Source organism: Anopheles funestus, chromosome X, assembly GCF_943734845.2.
Source record: "Anopheles funestus chromosome X, idAnoFuneDA-416_04, whole genome shotgun sequence".
In the NCBI taxonomy this organism is placed as follows: domain Eukaryota; kingdom Metazoa; phylum Arthropoda; class Insecta; order Diptera; family Culicidae; genus Anopheles; species Anopheles funestus.
In genome coordinates, this window is record NC_064597.1 from 14,838,069 (window position 1) to 14,854,847 (window position 16,779).

General features: G+C 45.6%; 4 protein-coding genes across 8 annotated transcripts; 3 read left to right on the forward strand and 1 right to left on the reverse strand.

Moving 5' to 3' along the window:
- Nucleotides 1-1,850: 1,850 nt before the first annotated feature.
- Nucleotides 1,851-6,678, forward strand: LOC125767573 (membrane-associated transporter protein). Its single transcript, XM_049434300.1, has 5 exons — nucleotides 1,851-2,834; nucleotides 3,706-3,978; nucleotides 4,064-5,360; nucleotides 5,435-5,740; nucleotides 5,828-6,678. Exons 2-5 carry the CDS (start codon nucleotides 3,740-3,742, stop codon nucleotides 6,059-6,061), a joined length of 2,076 nt encoding a protein of 691 aa, XP_049290257.1. The 5' UTR covers nucleotides 1,851-2,834; nucleotides 3,706-3,739; the 3' UTR covers nucleotides 6,062-6,678.
- Nucleotides 6,540-14,991, reverse strand: LOC125767570 (tetratricopeptide repeat protein 21B-like). The gene is made up of 4 exons (XM_049434286.1): nucleotides 14,572-14,991; nucleotides 11,931-14,486; nucleotides 11,629-11,832; nucleotides 6,540-8,627 (listed from the first exon to the last, which is right to left on the reverse strand). Exons 2-4 carry the CDS (start codon nucleotides 14,456-14,458, stop codon nucleotides 7,334-7,336), a joined length of 4,026 nt encoding a protein of 1,341 aa, XP_049290243.1. The 5' UTR covers nucleotides 14,459-14,486; nucleotides 14,572-14,991; the 3' UTR covers nucleotides 6,540-7,333.
- A 429-nt stretch (nucleotides 14,992-15,420) lies between these two features.
- LOC125772104 (SRA stem-loop-interacting RNA-binding protein, mitochondrial-like) lies at nucleotides 15,421-15,933 on the forward strand. 5 transcript variants are annotated; one of them, XM_049443477.1, is made up of 2 exons: nucleotides 15,421-15,542; nucleotides 15,659-15,933. In XM_049443477.1, exon 2 carries the CDS (start codon nucleotides 15,676-15,678, stop codon nucleotides 15,931-15,933), a length of 258 nt encoding a protein of 85 aa, XP_049299434.1. In that variant the 5' UTR covers nucleotides 15,421-15,542; nucleotides 15,659-15,675. The 5 variants fall into 5 exon arrangements, with proteins under 5 accessions (XP_049299434.1, XP_049299454.1, XP_049299426.1 ...); XM_049443497.1 differs by having other exon boundaries at nucleotides 15,422-15,546; XM_049443469.1 differs by having other exon boundaries at nucleotides 15,436-15,572; nucleotides 15,663-15,933.
- Nucleotides 15,934-16,031: 98 nt separating this feature from the next.
- On the forward strand, nucleotides 16,032-16,773 carry LOC125772086 (uncharacterized). The gene has a single exon (XM_049443447.1). The coding sequence runs from the start codon at nucleotides 16,032-16,034 to the stop codon at nucleotides 16,761-16,763; it is 732 nt and encodes a 243-aa protein (XP_049299404.1). The 3' UTR covers nucleotides 16,764-16,773.
- The last annotated feature ends 6 nt before the right edge of the window (nucleotides 16,774-16,779 follow it).

The window sequence follows — 16,779 nt, forward strand, 5'->3', positions numbered from 1 at the left end:
ATATTTATTTATTAGTACTATTTACTGCTATAAAGCTTCCTGTTAGCTAAACGACTTTCGTTTCTGTAACGAAATTGCAAAACAGAAACTTATGTTGACAAATCGTTTTTATTTTTCTTCCTCGCTACTGCCTACACTTTACCTTACAATATGGTAAAGCAAGCAGCAAACAAAAGACAACCTACAATAACATGCAAGTAACAATGGCAGCAAGAAATGATAAATGAAGAGAAAAATGAACCACCACGCAATATAACAAATCGAGAGAGAAAGAATTTTCGTTTAACAGATTTTGCAATGAATTGAGATCTTTCCACGTTAACAATAACCAACCCCCAACTCTTTTACATTCAAAGAACCCTGCCTTGAATGGGTGAAACAAATGAAGGAAAACTACGAAAAAGCCCTAGTGCACAATGCACACGGCAACAAGAAGAAGGAGTGAAAGAATTTCCGTTCCTGCGCTTGATAACGTGTGTTGGGGAAAATTTACGTTCACCTTTTTCTTTATCAATAGCTTACATCACCCGCCTGCTGGCTGCTGCGTTCTCTCTGATTTTCCTTCCTTTTTTTTTGTAACAGGATTTATTTGCGCAATCGCATAATGGCCCTGTTTGTACATGGTGAAATGTTTGGTGAGAGTGAGTAAGTATGCATTACCGGAAAAGGACTCGGTGGGTATGAACGAACGTCTAAGAGGAGAAGATGATGCGAGGTGGCCTGTGGAATGAAAGCTCATTGTGAGAAAATACAATCAGTATCGTTTCGCCAAGTTCTACATTCTCGTTGACATGACCGAAGCAGTGACATACCATGTGTGGCAGGAGATTCAACACTTTAGCCGTACGCTTAATCTTGCTGCTGTGTGTGCTATCCTTACCATTGCGTCTTTCCGGCAAAGAAAATTGCGTGTTGTATCGTACACGGTCTCGTCGTACGATTCAAAAGCCTCACAGCAGGCTTACAGCAGGCTGTTCCAATTAAAAAATCATTACAGACAAAGACTTCTCCGGTACAAACATTAGAGACGAGAGAATGAATAGATCCAAGCAGACTGCACTTTCCAACGCTTCTATGTATCATGGATGCAGGTCGATCCAACAAAGAAACTTAGACGCTCCTAGTAGCGTAGCCATGTTAAATGATGAAGATTTATGCCACTACATGTACTTAGGTTGTAACATTACTTGTATAACTCTCTTTTCCTTTTCCTGTTTAAAGATTTCTTCCTTTTCACTTACAATTATTTATTATTGCTTTCCTTTGCTCTCTCTCTCTCACACACACACACATTGCATCTCTTCCTTTGTACCGGTCCTCTTCTCCATATATGGCGGTTCGCTATCTGTTCGCTAAAGTTTACTAATGCCATGTGACAAATATTTGAGTCACAAACATCGTGCCACCGAGAATAGACAGATGAGCTTTGCTCAGTTGTTACGGTGGACGGTGCTAATTGGGCTTAAAGAATTGGTTAATTATTCGCTTCTTGTACCAAAACTACACACTTTCCAGATATGTTCTTCTTCATCTTCATCTTCATGGGATGATGTGGGTTCGTACTGCCATCAGAATAATGGCATGTTGTCAGCGGTTCGTTGCTGAACAACACTGACGCGAGCAAAAGCACCAAGGAAACAATTCTCCAGAGATCTAATTAAGACCGCAAAAAGATAAGGAGCTTAGTGGAGAAATAAAATACTTTTGAGTCTGCTCCAAATGGAAGACTGGTCCATTTTGGATTCGTAGCATGAGACCAAAAATAAAACATTGCTTGTTGCTACAGAAATGGAATAAGAACCATTTTCTGATGCATTTCTTTAAAAAATATCTTAAATTTTTAAATACCGAATTAGCTGTTAGCTTTCCTACGTACTTGATGCACGTTAAGTGCATAGTTTGTAACCATATGATTTACGGGTTCAAGTTAGCGTCCCATCTTTTGCCTCAGAACGTATTTCCCAAATACCGATCATATGTCACCGTGTGTAACAATCTGCGCAAAATTCCACGTGCAAGAAGATCAGATACCATCACCGTCAGTGACGCAATGGAAGACGTCATATGATCGATGTTCAAGGTACCCGTTTATGGCCTAATTATGAGACAATTATCGTCCAAAGCGGTGTGGTGCTGCAGATGTGCAAGAAGCCACATAATGTTACTACCCGGAGACGAAGACGGTACGTAAGGAGAGTTCGTTGAAAGCCTCGTGGCCTTCTAGGACTACACATGCATAACATTACTGTTAAACATTTATCATCCTGGTGCCGGTGTTTCGTTTTGCAAATTACATAACTCACAATATTAATCAAACATCACCCAACTGACACGTTGGGATACGGTGAAAGCAATTCGATTACTAAAATATGGTTCACGCTCAAGTTGTGCTCTGCGTGATCTCGGCATAGATTCTCCAACGTAGCTAAAATCGAACACAGCAGCAAAAAAGGTAAATGAATCCCGACTAGTGCAGTACCATTGGCTCCCTTCGATTGCTAAGTACAGCCAACGCAAGAAATATACTTACAGTCAGGCGGGTTCGTTCCCACTCGTGTCAACCAATCGCTGTCATCGATCCTGTTGCCTGCCGCTTGTTGGTGGTTGCATGGCGGTGGTCAGTCGCGCGCGACACAACTGATGGTGTGGTTTTACAGAGCGTACCCTTCAGAACTAATAGCGATTCCGTCGAGGCTAGTTGTGTGCAGAACGATAGCGTACCATTTTATCATTCGTGTGTTATTCGTGCGAGGTGATGGTGGTTTGGTAGACGTGACCGTTTGCTGCCCCTGTTGCAGATGCAGCTGCAATAGTAGTACGCTCAAGCATTCTAGGTGTGTTAATGGAAATATTTGTGATGGCATAACCATATTTTCAACTACCATTCAATTAATGTTGCTAAAGTCAACCGGAAGTACGGTAATTACGTTACCGTTTGTTTGCAACAACTTCCGGCTATAGTGAACCAGCGCAATTAGACAACTTCAAATTGAACTTAAAAAAACCGTTCAAAACAATGTGCTCAATGTTACATAAGCTGTGTTTATAAAACTTAAACAGGTACTTTGTTGCTGTTGTTCGAAAACAAACTACGGCACTAAGCTGCACATTGCAATATAGATCTGCGTGTGGAAAGAGTGAAAAAAATGTCTTCCTTAATCTAATTAACTCGCTCCACCAGTGTTACTGCACACATTTTTAATCCATGATAATCGTTACTACCAAGGAAACGTTCGTTCTTGGCTCTGTAAGTTTAATTGTTCGCAGATAGTACAAAAAGGGTGCGGAACTGTTAAGATGTTCTTGCTTTCAAGATAAACGTGTACAGTGTTCATTATCAGCTCTCGAGAATTCGTATGATCAACCATAAATCAACAAATGAAAATTGTGCTGAGCTTTATGCATACTGTTAAGATTTGAACTTTCTGCATTGAAGTGTGTAATTTAATTATTCATTAAGCAAATCGAAGAACAAGTGTCAAACATTTGCGTAAAGGTTTAAAACAAACAATTCAACCGAATCAACCGTTCAAAGAAAGATCACTATCAAAGCACCGCAATTGGAAGAAATACGGAGTGTTTTGGTCCATTCACACGCATCAATCAAACCAGCGCATCCTCGTGGCAAATGAATATCTGTTACTGCTACTACCACTAACTACTAACTACTAACCTTTTTGACATTCTTCGGTTCAACCATTGCAGTGGAGCTTTGTGACAGCTTTAATACGTACGAAGAATGGACAAATTGCACGAGTATCAAGGTTTGACTGGACGGTGGCACGAGTGGCGTTCCAATGCCCGCCAGTGGCACGAAGGATGGCGCGAAAGACATCCCGGCGGTGTACGTCAGTACCTGAAAGACACGGTACTGATTGGTGGTGGTACGCACACAGCCGCACCGATGGGAACGGAAGCTGAACACAGTGTCAGAACAGGATGGAACGAGGGTGCAGTTGACTTCTCGCACATCTATCGGTGAGTTTACTAAAGAACCACAACATTACCCTAGGGATCTTACCAGCCAATCCGTACGACTTTCTACAAACGTTTACTTTTATAGTCGTAAAACACGTCTGGAGCTGATACGCATCTCTGCCGCCGTGATGGGTATCGAGTTTTCCTACGCCGCCGAGACGGCCTTTGTCTCACCGACGCTGCTCAAAATCGGCGTTGAGCATCAGCACATGACGCTTGTCTGGTGTCTATCACCGTTGGTAGGCTTCTTTTTAACGCCCGTGCTCGGTTCGCTGAGCGATCGGTGTCGAAGTAAGTTTGGACGCCGGAGACCGTTCATAATGTTACTGTCGTTGGGCGTACTGCTCGGATTGCTGCTCGTACCGAACGGTGAGGACGTCGGGTATGCGATGGGTGACTTTAACCCGTATGCCATCAACACTACACTGAATGGGGGTAGTAGCGTTGGCAACAGTAGTGATGACAGCACGATCGCGGGCTACGTGTGGCAGGAACCCCCCGATAAACCAATGTCACAGCGCAGCTTGGAGCCAATGTCGCAACGTACCGCAACCATCAAGGCTGCTCTGGTACCGCCGGATATTCCGGCGCAAAGACCCCGCCATCCGTGGGGTATTTTCTTCACCATACTCGGCACGGTACTGCTCGATTTTGACGCGGATGCCTGCCAAAGTCCGGCACGGGCATTTCTGCTCGATGTTACCGTGCCGGAGGATCATGCTCGCGGACTGTCCACCTTCACCATCATGGCGGGATTGGGCGGATTCATGGGGTACTCGCTTGGCGGTATCGACTGGGACAATACCTCACTCGGGATCGTGCTTGGCGGTCACGTGCGGGCCGTCTTTTCACTCATCACGATCATCTTCATCGTGTGCGTTCTCTGCACGGTGACGAGTTTCAGCGAAATTCCACTCTGGATTCTGGAGGAGGAGCTCGAACGGCAGGATCCACCGATGGAACTGAGAGCGAACAATGCGGCAAGCGACGAACCCGTCACATACGGTGCCACATTACACGAACGACCATCCGATGGTGGTGCTACGCGCGGTGATCAACAACACGGCGCTAGCTACGATGAGCTTCCAGGGGAAAACTTCACCGAGACCAGCTTTAGCCGACACGAAACGTCCAAAGCAACGGGGAACGGAGACGCCACTGCCAGCGTGAAGCGTATCAGTGATGAAAATGGCCGTGATACACCGCACGACGAAGACAAACCAGCCGTTACGCTCAGCATGTACCTGATGTCGATCATCTACATGCCGCACTCGTTGCGGATGGTATGTCTAACGAATCTGTTCTGCTGGATGGCACACGTGTGCTACTCGCTCTACTTTACCGACTTTGTCGGCGAAGCCGTGTTCGACGGAGATCCCAAGGTATTGACACTTAAACGCGTAACTTCCACATCGTAGTTCCCCTGATCTAATCGATCACCTTCCATCACTTGCAGGCATTGGACGGTACCGAAAAGTATCTGCTTTATGAAGCTGGTGTGCGATTTGGGTGCTGGGGTATGGCGATGTACTCCCTGTCATGTGCCTGCTACTCACTGATCATCGAGCGGCTTATTAAGCGTTTCCGCGCTAAGAGCGTTTACGTCGGCGGACTACTCTTCTACTGTCTGGGCATGTCGTTGATGGCATTATCGAAACACCGTGTGGGGGTGATTGTATTTAGCTGGACCGCAGGCGTCATGTATTCGACGCTCTTCACCATGCCCTACCTGCTCGTTGCTCACTACCATTCGGAAGGTGTGGTAAGTATCTTTACCTATCGCTCGCGTTAACCTGTTTTCGTAGATTTCGAGTGCACTAACCTAAATCCACATCTGTCCAATTCACAGTTTGAAGTGAACGAATGTGGGGAGGCAAAACAAAGCACCGGTGCCATCCGAGGACTCGGTACGGATGTGGCCATCGTGAGCAGTATGGTGTTTCTGGCCCAGTTTGTACTCTCCATCTGTATGGGTTCGATCGTCGCCTGGACCGGTACGACCACGGCCGTAGTTACCATTGCCGCCATGTTAAGCTTCTGCGGGGCCCTTTCCGCTACACAAATCATGTATTTGAATTTGTAAGATTTTACCAACACGGAAAAGTATTCAGCTTGTAAGCCTACGCATCCATACACAAATACCACACACGTTTAATAGCAAACCTAGATCTATCACGGAAATGTAGTTCTATATCGTGTATTCATATTACCGCGTGATGCGTTCGGATCTCATAATACTATTTGAAAAGAAAGCACAAGAATGAAAACTGGAAACAGCAGTACGAACCGGACGAATCAGTTGCAGTGGAATGGCGGGAAACATACAAAAGCACTTCCTGCTCTGTAGACGGTAAAATGAAACCCTCGAACCGTTGCAAAGCGGTTAGCTTAATTATTAATTCTAGCTAGTACTGGCAGGCGTTTCATTAGCTAAAACAAAACAAGTAACTCTGCCTAATATAATGTTTGTGTGTGAGTGTGTCAGTATAGTAAACATAAATCCTAAACGATATGCTAATTGAACGATTCATCGATCGCATATTTAACTATACAACAATATATGTATTAAAGATGTTTTAGTTTATTTGCATCGGAAAATAACGACGGCGATGCTAAGATACAAGTTTGTAGTGTAATTACTGATGAATAAATATTAATTCTAAAAGTTTGTGTGGAATGTGTGCCAAACTTTAAACTGTACTTCCTAACAATTGTTTCCTTGGTTATACTGTGCAGAGTGCATTAAGGCAATTGGTGAGTTGATTAAACTAAGTGAAAACGATCTCTTACTAAAATTATACTCCATTTGAAGAAAGACCTCCTTTTCGGCAAAATAAATATGTTGTGTTAAGTGAAGATATTATAATCAACACGCTAGAAAAATCATTCTTTTTTGCTATTTTGCCCTGAAGCTCTGAGAAATGTCGTATAAAATTTGTTGTATCAATATTTGACAATATTATTTTAACAACACTTTACAGGTCGGAACCCCAAGTTTAATGTAGTCTTACAAGAATAAATTTGTGAAATCAGATCATGTTTGACGGAATGCCGGTGGGTACCGTACAGCCAGCTTCTAACAACGCTCCGAAGAACGGTTTGTAAATACGTCAACTTATGTTTTTTTTTTAACAATTTTAATGTACTCTTGAATGTTGTTAATTTTTCTTTAAATATTTCCAAATCAATATTTGAGGTAATTTTCTTTTTTTAAAAAATCACTAAAATGACCTTTTTACCATCAGAGAGAAGATGCTGCTGATCGGTTTCAAAAAGTCGTCCCAAAAGGACAGTAAAATCAATTGAAAACCACAAACATATTTACGCTGTAAACGAAATAAAGTGTTTCAGAGCTTTACACTTTAAGGTTATTTCTACACTTTTCCAGAATGTCTTTGCGTATCGACGGATACTCCGGGTGGATTTTTAGCACCTGCTGGCAAATATCGATCGCGTCAGCGTATCGCTTGTTTTTCATGTAGTTAAAGGCCAGCTTGTAGCCAATGTTTGGTTTCGATTTGCCACAGTAACGCCACGCACTGTCGTAATACATTGCCGCCGCACGATAGTTTTGCTCCTTCTCGAACGCTATTCCGCCCAGCTCGTACGCCTTCGTGCACGATTTGTTGTGCTGCAGCACGCGCTTCAGCAGATCCGTCGCCAGCTCATACTTTCCCGCCTGGTTGTACAGATCCGCCAGCAGCAGCCAGCATTTCTCCAGATACTCCGCCTCCTCGAACGTCCAGGTATTTTTTGCCACACGCTTCAGCTGATTTTTAGCCCGCTGGCTCTGCTTCAAAATCACGTGCGTGACGGCCATACCGTAGACCGCTCCGATGTACTCGTCGTGGGATGCGATGGTGGTAAAGTTTTGCAGCGCCTGCTCGACACTGTGCTTCTGTCGGGATGCGACGAGCAGAAAATTTTCCAACAACCGATGGTTGAGTGCCTCGTTGTCCAGCACACCGGGACGGGGTTTCAGCTCGTTCAGCAAACGTTCCGCGGTGCGTAGTGCCATCGCACGCGAATCCTTTATCTCGAGATCATCCGCCCCGATATCGATAACGGAACCTTCGGACGGCAGATCACCGTCCGGATTGAGACATATTTCGATCATATTGTATATTGCCTGCTGGCCCCATTCCTCGTTACGGCGGCAGTAGTTAAACAGGCGCAGTGCACTGTTAGGATTGCCCCGGTACCACTCACACAACCCCTTACAGTAGCTGAGTCCCGCCTCGCAATCCGACCGTGTCGCTTCCTCTTCGGCACGCTGCAGAAAGCTGGCTGCCTCCACCAGTGTGCCGCTGCGCCGGAGCACTTCAATCAAGCGCGCCAAAGCCGTCCAGTACGTAGGCTGATAGAGCAACAGCTGCGAGAAATGGTAGGCCGCATTTTCAAAGTCCATCCGTCGAAAGGAGAGATCAGCCATCATCACGAGCGCCACCTCGTTGTTCGGATCAAGCTGTACGATCTGTACGCAGGTCGCTTGGCATTCATCCATACGGTTTAGCTGCATGTAGATACGGGCAAGCGATGCCATTACGCTCGCATCGTTCGGCGTGTACTTAAGCGCTTCTTTGTAATGATGTATCATCTGCTCGTTGTCGCGTATCGCTTGCGACTGTTCCGCCATCAGGACGCATATTCTAAAACAAACGTAAACAGATCAGTATTTCCATCTACATGCTTATTATTTATAATTATTTATTATTTATTGTTATTATTACATGCATCTGCCAATTAGGCTAAACAATGATCCTATACTATTATTAACCTAAAACTAATACAAACGATTAACAATGAAAATTAACAAAACTAACGTAAACTTAAAGCGGGAGTGAAAGGAAAGGATAAAACAAGAGACAAGGATAACATTAAGAGACATGAGGGGGGTTTAAACACGAGCACGAATGGAAGCTAGAGAGGAATTAAAATCAAAATCGTCGTAAAATCGGTTGAACCATCTAAAGCATGAAAGGATCGGAACGTTATAACAATAAAGCGTATGTCGAGTTTCCAATGCCAAAAGGTCACAAGGACGGAGGGAACGGGAGGGAACATATAAACATACATAAGCAAGCAATTCCGGAGTATCAGTAGAACCTCTTAGTAAACCACCAATGAAGCAAGCTTGGGCCAAGTGATGGCTCATAGTTAAAGAGTCCAGCCCAAACAGTAGACATCGTGTTTCACATGGCGGAAGAGAAGAAGAACCAAACAATCGTTTATACAACACTCTGGTGAAGTACTTCTGCAATTTTTCGATTCTGGTACACATATCATTGCCATAAGGGCACCAGACAACACAGGCGTACTCCAATAAAGAGCGAACTAAACAACAATATCACATATACACGGCGCCAGCCCACACGGCGGGACTGTAGATCAAATCCCATCCGGACCGTCCCCCGTAGCAAGGACTGACTTTCCGGCTACGTGGTAAAAATAAGTCTATTAAGCCAGCAATGGCCGGCGTGACCTGTAAGGTCGTTAAAAGTCAAGAAGAGAGAATCATATTGGGTCCTTGAAATCCAAGGTGACCCGAAGGATAAATCCAAGGGTTCTGTAAGCTTTCGAAGGACTTCATCAACATGTAGCTTGAAGTTCAAACTATCATCATATCATCTATCACGAATAGATGAAACTCGAACCAGTGAGACATTAGAGAGAGAGAGAGTAATTATAAGGAATATGGTTACGAGAATGAGTAAAAGAAATAATAGAACATTTATTAGGACATTATGAAAGAAAATTTGACGAACACCAGTAAGAAAAGGAATTAAGATACTGCTGGAGAAGATAGCAATCATCTAAGGAAGAGATAGTAGTATATGTTGAAAATGCGTTCAACAATGCGTCCTGGAGTGATATTGCCGCTGCTTTGCAGCGTATCAGGGTCCCTGTTTACCTGTATAATCTCCTAGGAGATTATTTCAGGGGCAGGGAGCTGGTGTATGAGACGAGTACGGGGCTTGTTTCACGTGCAGTAACAGCGGGAGTACCGCAGGGGTCGGTTCTTGGGCCGACCCTTTGGAACGTAATGTACGATGGCGTCTTGTCGCTTCCACTGCCAGAGGGAGCGACACTGACAGGTTTTGCAGACGACATCGTACTAAATGTGCAGGGAAGTACCATTTCCGAGGTTGAAACGCGAGTGGAGGAATCAATAGCAATCGTTGTTGACTGGATGCACTCAGTGCGTCTGAAGCTCGCACCTCGGAAAACTGAGTACATCTTGGTGAGCTCACATAGAGCTGGGCAGAGCTCATCGATCCGAGTGGATGGACACGTGATTCAATCGTCGCGGTGTTTGAAGTACCTAGGCTTCATCATAGATGACAGACTAGAGTACACTCAACACGTTCAATACGCTGTTGAGAAAGCGACGAAGATCACAACCATGCTGACTCAGCTAATGCCGAACAGGGTCGGGCCGCGCAGTAGTCGACGTAAAGTCGTGGCATCTACTGCTATCGCCATAGTGCGATACGCGGCTCCCGTTTGGTACCAGGTGTTGCGATATGAGAACCGCCGCCAATGGCTGCGCAGGTTCCATCAAATGCTGGTACATCGGGTGATCAGTGCTTTCCGCACGTCGTCACACGATGGGGCATGTGTGGTGGCTGGCATGTTGCCGCTGCATATATTAGTTGAGGAGGACTCAAGGGTCTACTTCCGCCGGAGATCGACGGGTGAGACCACCGAGACCTGCAGGAGGGCCGAGCGTGTAGAATCCGTCCGTACATGGCAGCGTGAATGGAGCACGGCTGTACATGGGACTTGGACTCGCGCCCTCATCCCAGAGGTTGAACCATGGATCGGGAGAAGTCATGGGGAGGTGGATTTCTACCTCTCCCAGGTTCTCACCGGACATGGGTTCTTCAATGAGTACCTCCAGCGGATGAATTTCATCTCTTCCGCCATGTGTCCGGTGTGCGACTTAGAGGAGACACCGGAACATGTACTATTCTACTGCGAGAGCAACGCCTCGTCTCGTCTCGCAATAGAACGTGGAGTAGGGGTGGCAGTTACCCCGGTTAACATTGTCGCGGTGATGATCGCCAGCGGCAGTGCATGGGGAACTGTTGCCAGTGAAATTAAAGCCATCATGGTGCGGTTGCAACAGCGTGCAATACGCAACGAGCGCCGCAACCAATGATATAAAAATAAGGGGAGGAGCGAAAGCAAGGTTTCTTCGGGGCCTTGCAAGTAGTACGTAGTGGCCTGCAATTGTCGTAGGACAATTCAGTGACAGGTCTTGACGGTCTTATCCTCGGCGGTGAGACTTATGTACTTGTCGTTGAGTTGTAGATACCGTCCATTTTACGCCTTTTCCCCTAGCCAAGGACCACAGCGCGGTGCCGTGGGAGATTCGGTTCTTTTAACTAAATCGAATGTACCCTAAGGGCTGCTGCACGAAGTAATACCCTCCTGGGTGATCCGTCCGTAGTTCGAGGTTCGAGAGGAGTTTAGTCCGTAGGTGCACTGGTGCATGGTGCAAATCGGACAGTACCCAGAGTGTGGTGCTTCCAGCCTAGCTGGTCTTCCCTTCTGGAAGATGGGTCCCTATGAAGGTTCTCCTCTCGGTCATCAACAAAAAAAAAAAGGAAGAGATAGTATAAAAGATTTTGATATCTATCTACGTACCTTGCAAGCATTTTGTTCTGTTCGCTCGGTATGCCGGTAGCCGACTGATCGAGAAGTAAACGATGCTGCACCTTTAGCTGATTATCCCTTGCCTCTTTCAGGGTCTGAAGAGACGCATTCAGTTGTCCCGCCTTTTCCCGAATGCGGGCCAGCAACAGGTACTGTTTGGTACGCACTTGTAACGCTGACAGCTCGTTAGAATCACTACGGAACAGGAAACGGAACAAAAATAGTATACGTTTTAAAACCACATTACTAGACTAGTTTCTAGCCATTGGTTTGTCGGAAATATCCCATCATACCTTACTTTACCACTCAGCTCCTCGGCAAGTGTCTGTTCCGCGTTTTGATACTGCTTCAGCTTAAGGTACAGTTCCGCAAGATCAAGTTTCAGCGGATAATTTTCCGGGTGAAGTATCGCTTCCTGGTAGTATGCGATTGCTTTCTGATACTGATGCGTGCGCACATAAGCACGGCCGAGCTTGCTTGCCAGCAGTGCATCGTGCGGGCTCTGTCTTATTGCTTCGCGGTACGCTTTGATCGCATCGTCCGGTTCCTGGATGGACATGTACGCATCACCGAGCATCAGGTAGCTAGATGCGTTCGGACAGTTCGTTACCAGCTCACGGAAACATTGGGAAAATGTTAACCGATCCTTGCGATGGTTCAAATAGATGTACGCCATCTTAGTCTTCGCCTGCAGGTAATACGGTTGGTTCGGTTGCATTTTCTTCAACAGTTCGATAGCTTTCGTTTGGTTACCCTGCTGCAAATAAAAATCTGCCATCGCCAGTACCAATCGACCTTCCTCCGTGGTGCCACCGAACTCGGTGGATACCAGCTCGAGCAGCTTCAGTGCCTCGGTATGCTGGTTAAGCTTTTGCTGTGTTTCAATCACCTCCAAATAGAGCGTAAGCCGATCCGCTATATTGAGATGCTGTGCACCACCTACATCAATGGATCCTTTCGTAGTCGAGCCACTAGGTGGGACCCCAATCGTACCACCGGTAATACCAACCGACGTACCAATACCGGATAAGTTCATCGCCACAAAGAAACTTTTTAATGCATCCTCGTACTGTTGCTGGTGCTTCAAAATCATTCCGTAAAGCAGATGGTACATCGGATTTTCGCGCACCTTAAAGCTGTGGCTGAGACATATCTCCAGATTCTGTGCGGCACGCTGATACTGCTTCTGCTCGATGTGTACCTCCGCCAGCAGCAGATGTGCATTCGAATAGGCCGGATCGAGCTCTTGCAGGATGCGATTGAGCGTTGCCGAGGCTAGCCCTATCTCCCCACCGAGACGCTGCACCACCGCAAGCAGATATACGGCTTCCACCAATCCGGGGCAAGCTTTCACAACCGATTCGAGTAGGTTAACCGCCTGCAGCAGTACCGGATGCTGCTGCAGCTCACCCGGTGTGGAACGTAGCGTACCCACCGACATTCCCTTCACGGGCGAATGGACCAGCAGCTCGTGCACGAGCTGCAGTAGAAAGTCCGGATTAAACAGACGCAAATACTCGGGACCGTAAGGGATTGCTTTCAAATTTTTAAAGTGAGCTTCGGAAGCGGATAACAAAAGCTCGGTCGCTTTGGCTGGGTTGTCGGCGTGCAGCTTAGCAGTCATAAACAGTAACAGCGGGTTCGGCGTACGTCCCTGCACTTCGGATAGAAACTCTAGCTGTTGCTTCACCTGATCCGATACGCCATTTTCCAGCATCTGACAGAGCGTAAGTCCGCAGAGTGTTTTGATCGAGCTATCGTTTACTTTGGTAGCGTTCTTAAAATGGGCCACTGCCTCCCGGTACCTTCGTTGCAGTATCGCTTGATATCCCAGCTCTGTTAGATACTCCGCATTGGAACCCTTCAGCTTGACTGCTCGCTCGACAAGTTTAAAGGTTTCGGCCAGCACGTTTGTATCCCGACCACATACGACCGAGTATAGTTGACCGAGTTGCAGAAACAGCTCCCCGTTCCCGGGTTCTATCTTCTCAACCGAACTCGCCAGATATTGTAACGCACTCGCACCTGCCGTGTAGTTGCCCTCTTTCACTATCAGCACCATTATCTTCACTGTAAGTGCTTCCAGACTGGCCGGTTTCTCCGCCAGAATGCGGTTTGCCAACTCGGACGTGTGCTCCCAGTGCCAGTTGGCAAGGTGCGTTTTCATCTTCTCGACCAACGGTATAATCACAGCTGGAAATCCTACCGCGACCTGGTTCAGTACCGCCGTTGCCGCATCAAAGTCGTTGTTAAGCTGATAAAACCTAACCTGTCCCAGGTACGCGTCGAGATGCTTGCCACCGATTTCCAGCGCACGGTTAAACAGCTCTAGTGTTTGATTGTTTATTTTACCCAGCAGCAGCTCGCACCATCCCTTCAGGGACAATATATCCGAGTGGTTCGGTGCCAACCGCAGTGCCTTATCTGCGTACTCTTTCGCCTTCTCCGTTTTGCCACTCAGATGAAGAAACAAGGCCGCATAATATGCCGATTGAGCCGTTAAACGCTTTCGCTCCTCTTTCAGCTGCGCATCGAGGCTGATCAGCTCTTCCTTGTCGACGATGTGGCATCGTTTGTGCGTGTACATTAGACAGAGTGTCACCGCCATACCGAGATCGGTTTCGTTACGAAGCTGGTTTAGCTCGCGGATTCCTTCCTGTAGCCGAAACCCGTCCAGTATCAGTGCGAGACCGTTCAAGAACCGGAAGCTAACGTCGTTGGTATACTTTGCCATCGCTTCCAGGGCAGAACGTTGCATCGTGTAGTAGTACCGGTTCCGTGCATGGTAGATAATTACACTCCGATAGTCGTGTTCTTCCATTTTGATATTGATAAATATCTTACGTTAGCTAAAACATGTAGTGCAAAGAAATAATTTGCACAGTAATGTAACGAGTATAGTTCAATGCGTTACCATAGCAACAGTTTGTTTACCTTTCACTAGGCATATTCACAATCAAACACCGATGCTTCAAACGACTCACAAACAGATTTTTTCACTGCATTCCTTATGCACATACGTTGTAAGCTTAACACAATGTAATTGCAATTGAAATTGAGTATTAATGAATAACACTTCTTCAAATATGTTAGCTAAACCACAAGCCCCAAACCCGAAATAAAGCACAACAAAACACAAGATTTGACAGCAGATTTCAAAATCACTATAGGACATTCACCCAAACAAATACAGAACCCAGTAATCAGAACAAATGATGACAAACTGAACAAACTTCCCAAAAGTTTGTGAAATATTCTATGGATGGTTGGAAAAGATTATCCACAACAATTTCATTGATTACTCGTTTGTTATGAATACAAATGTATATTACAAGTTGACACGTGCCATCACAGTTGCGCGCGATTATTGGAGCGAGGGTTTATAGTGCATGGTTTAAAGTTTATCTCTAATTCCCATATAAAACCATCTTTTTAATTAATATTCCTCGCATTTAATATTCTATTAACAATTCCTATAAGTAAATGCAAGTAAATACTCAAATTAAACAAAAAAAACACTTCAACACTGTATGTAGCTGTAGATTTGTAGCTAAGTCGTATAGAATCATCATGAATATGTGTAAAACAAAAACATTCAATTCAAGATTTGAAAAGATTGCATTGATTTGTATTAGTAAAACTTTTTTAATATCAAATCTGTGTTTGAATATTGCTCCAACAGCGTAATACAGTCAACGAAATGGTCAAATACGTTTTCCCAAATTTTATTTTAATCATTCAAACAGTGCGTATAAGTTCTACAGCGATGTGTACACATGGGATATGTCATGTTTTTGTCATTTCTTGCACGCAGACGGCTCCTATACGCAAATACGCTATCAAAGCAAGCTGCTCTACGCGTTTTTCAATAACTGCAATATTTTCCTCCAATCTTCCGTTGTTACGTCGGTATATATAATATCTAAAGTTCTTGAGTAGTGTTTCAATCATACCTATTTATGTGCATTTGGTTATGGGCCTGATTGTTGTTTCTGTTTCTTTCCCTTTCTTGTCTGCACAGGTAGTTTCTCCGGCGGTATGTCTAGTGCCAGTGCTCGTTCGCTAAAAATCTTCGTCGGCAACATCGCTTGGACCGTGGGGCACCGGGAGTTGCGTAATTATTTCAGCCAGTTCGGCAAGGTGTCGTGGGCCCAGGTGGTATTCGACCGAAAGTCCGGACTATCAAAAGGTTACGGATTCGTGGCGTTCCAGAAGAAGACGGCCCTCGAAAACTTAGAACGCAACCAGAAGCACGTGCTCGACAACACGCCCATCTTTTTCCAGCAAACGGATTAGTTTCAACCAGCATTTGCAGTGTAGCCTTTAGGGCGTTCGTAGTTATAGTAGAATTTTAGAATATGTGTTAGGAGTTCAACGAACAGTTCAGGCTCGTCATGGCGGATCTTACTGAGGAAGTAATGGACAGTGAGTTGGACACTAGCTTCGAAAAGGCGAGCAAATTTCTCGAGCACAGTACGGAACTTTTCAAGCAGGAGCAGCTGTTACAGTTCTATGGATTGTACAAGCAGGCAACCGTGGGGCCGTGTAATATTTCAAAACCCGCAATTTATAGCATGGCGGCACGTGCTAAATGGTACGCCTGGGACAAAGTAAAAGCTCTCGATACGATGGAAGCTAAAAAAGACTATGTTCGGCTAATGGATCAGCTTGCACCGAACTGGTGCGAAAACAGCTCCAGTGAAGCGGCTTGGGTGTCCGTTTCTCGGCCGAAACGTTTGTCGGAAAGCTTACCGGATGAAACGAACAAATCACTGATCGATCGTATCAAGGAAGACGACGTGAACGGCGTGCGGAATATGATCACGAATGGAGACAGTTCGGCTTCCGTGAACGTGCTCGACCATGAAGGGCTCGCCGCTATACACTGGGCAGCAGATCGTGGAAATGTAGATATTCTCGCCATTTTGCTTACCATCGATGGAATTGATATCAATCTGCGGGGCGGTGACGGCCAGACGGCATTGCACTATGCGTCCAGCTGTGGCAACATCGAATGCCTGAAGCTGCTTCTTAAACACGGTGCAGACCGAAGCATCAGGGATGAGGAGGGAGAAACATGCAGTGACGTTGCTTATAATCAGGTAATAAAAGCTTGCCTCATGTGATTAAAAACGATGTGCG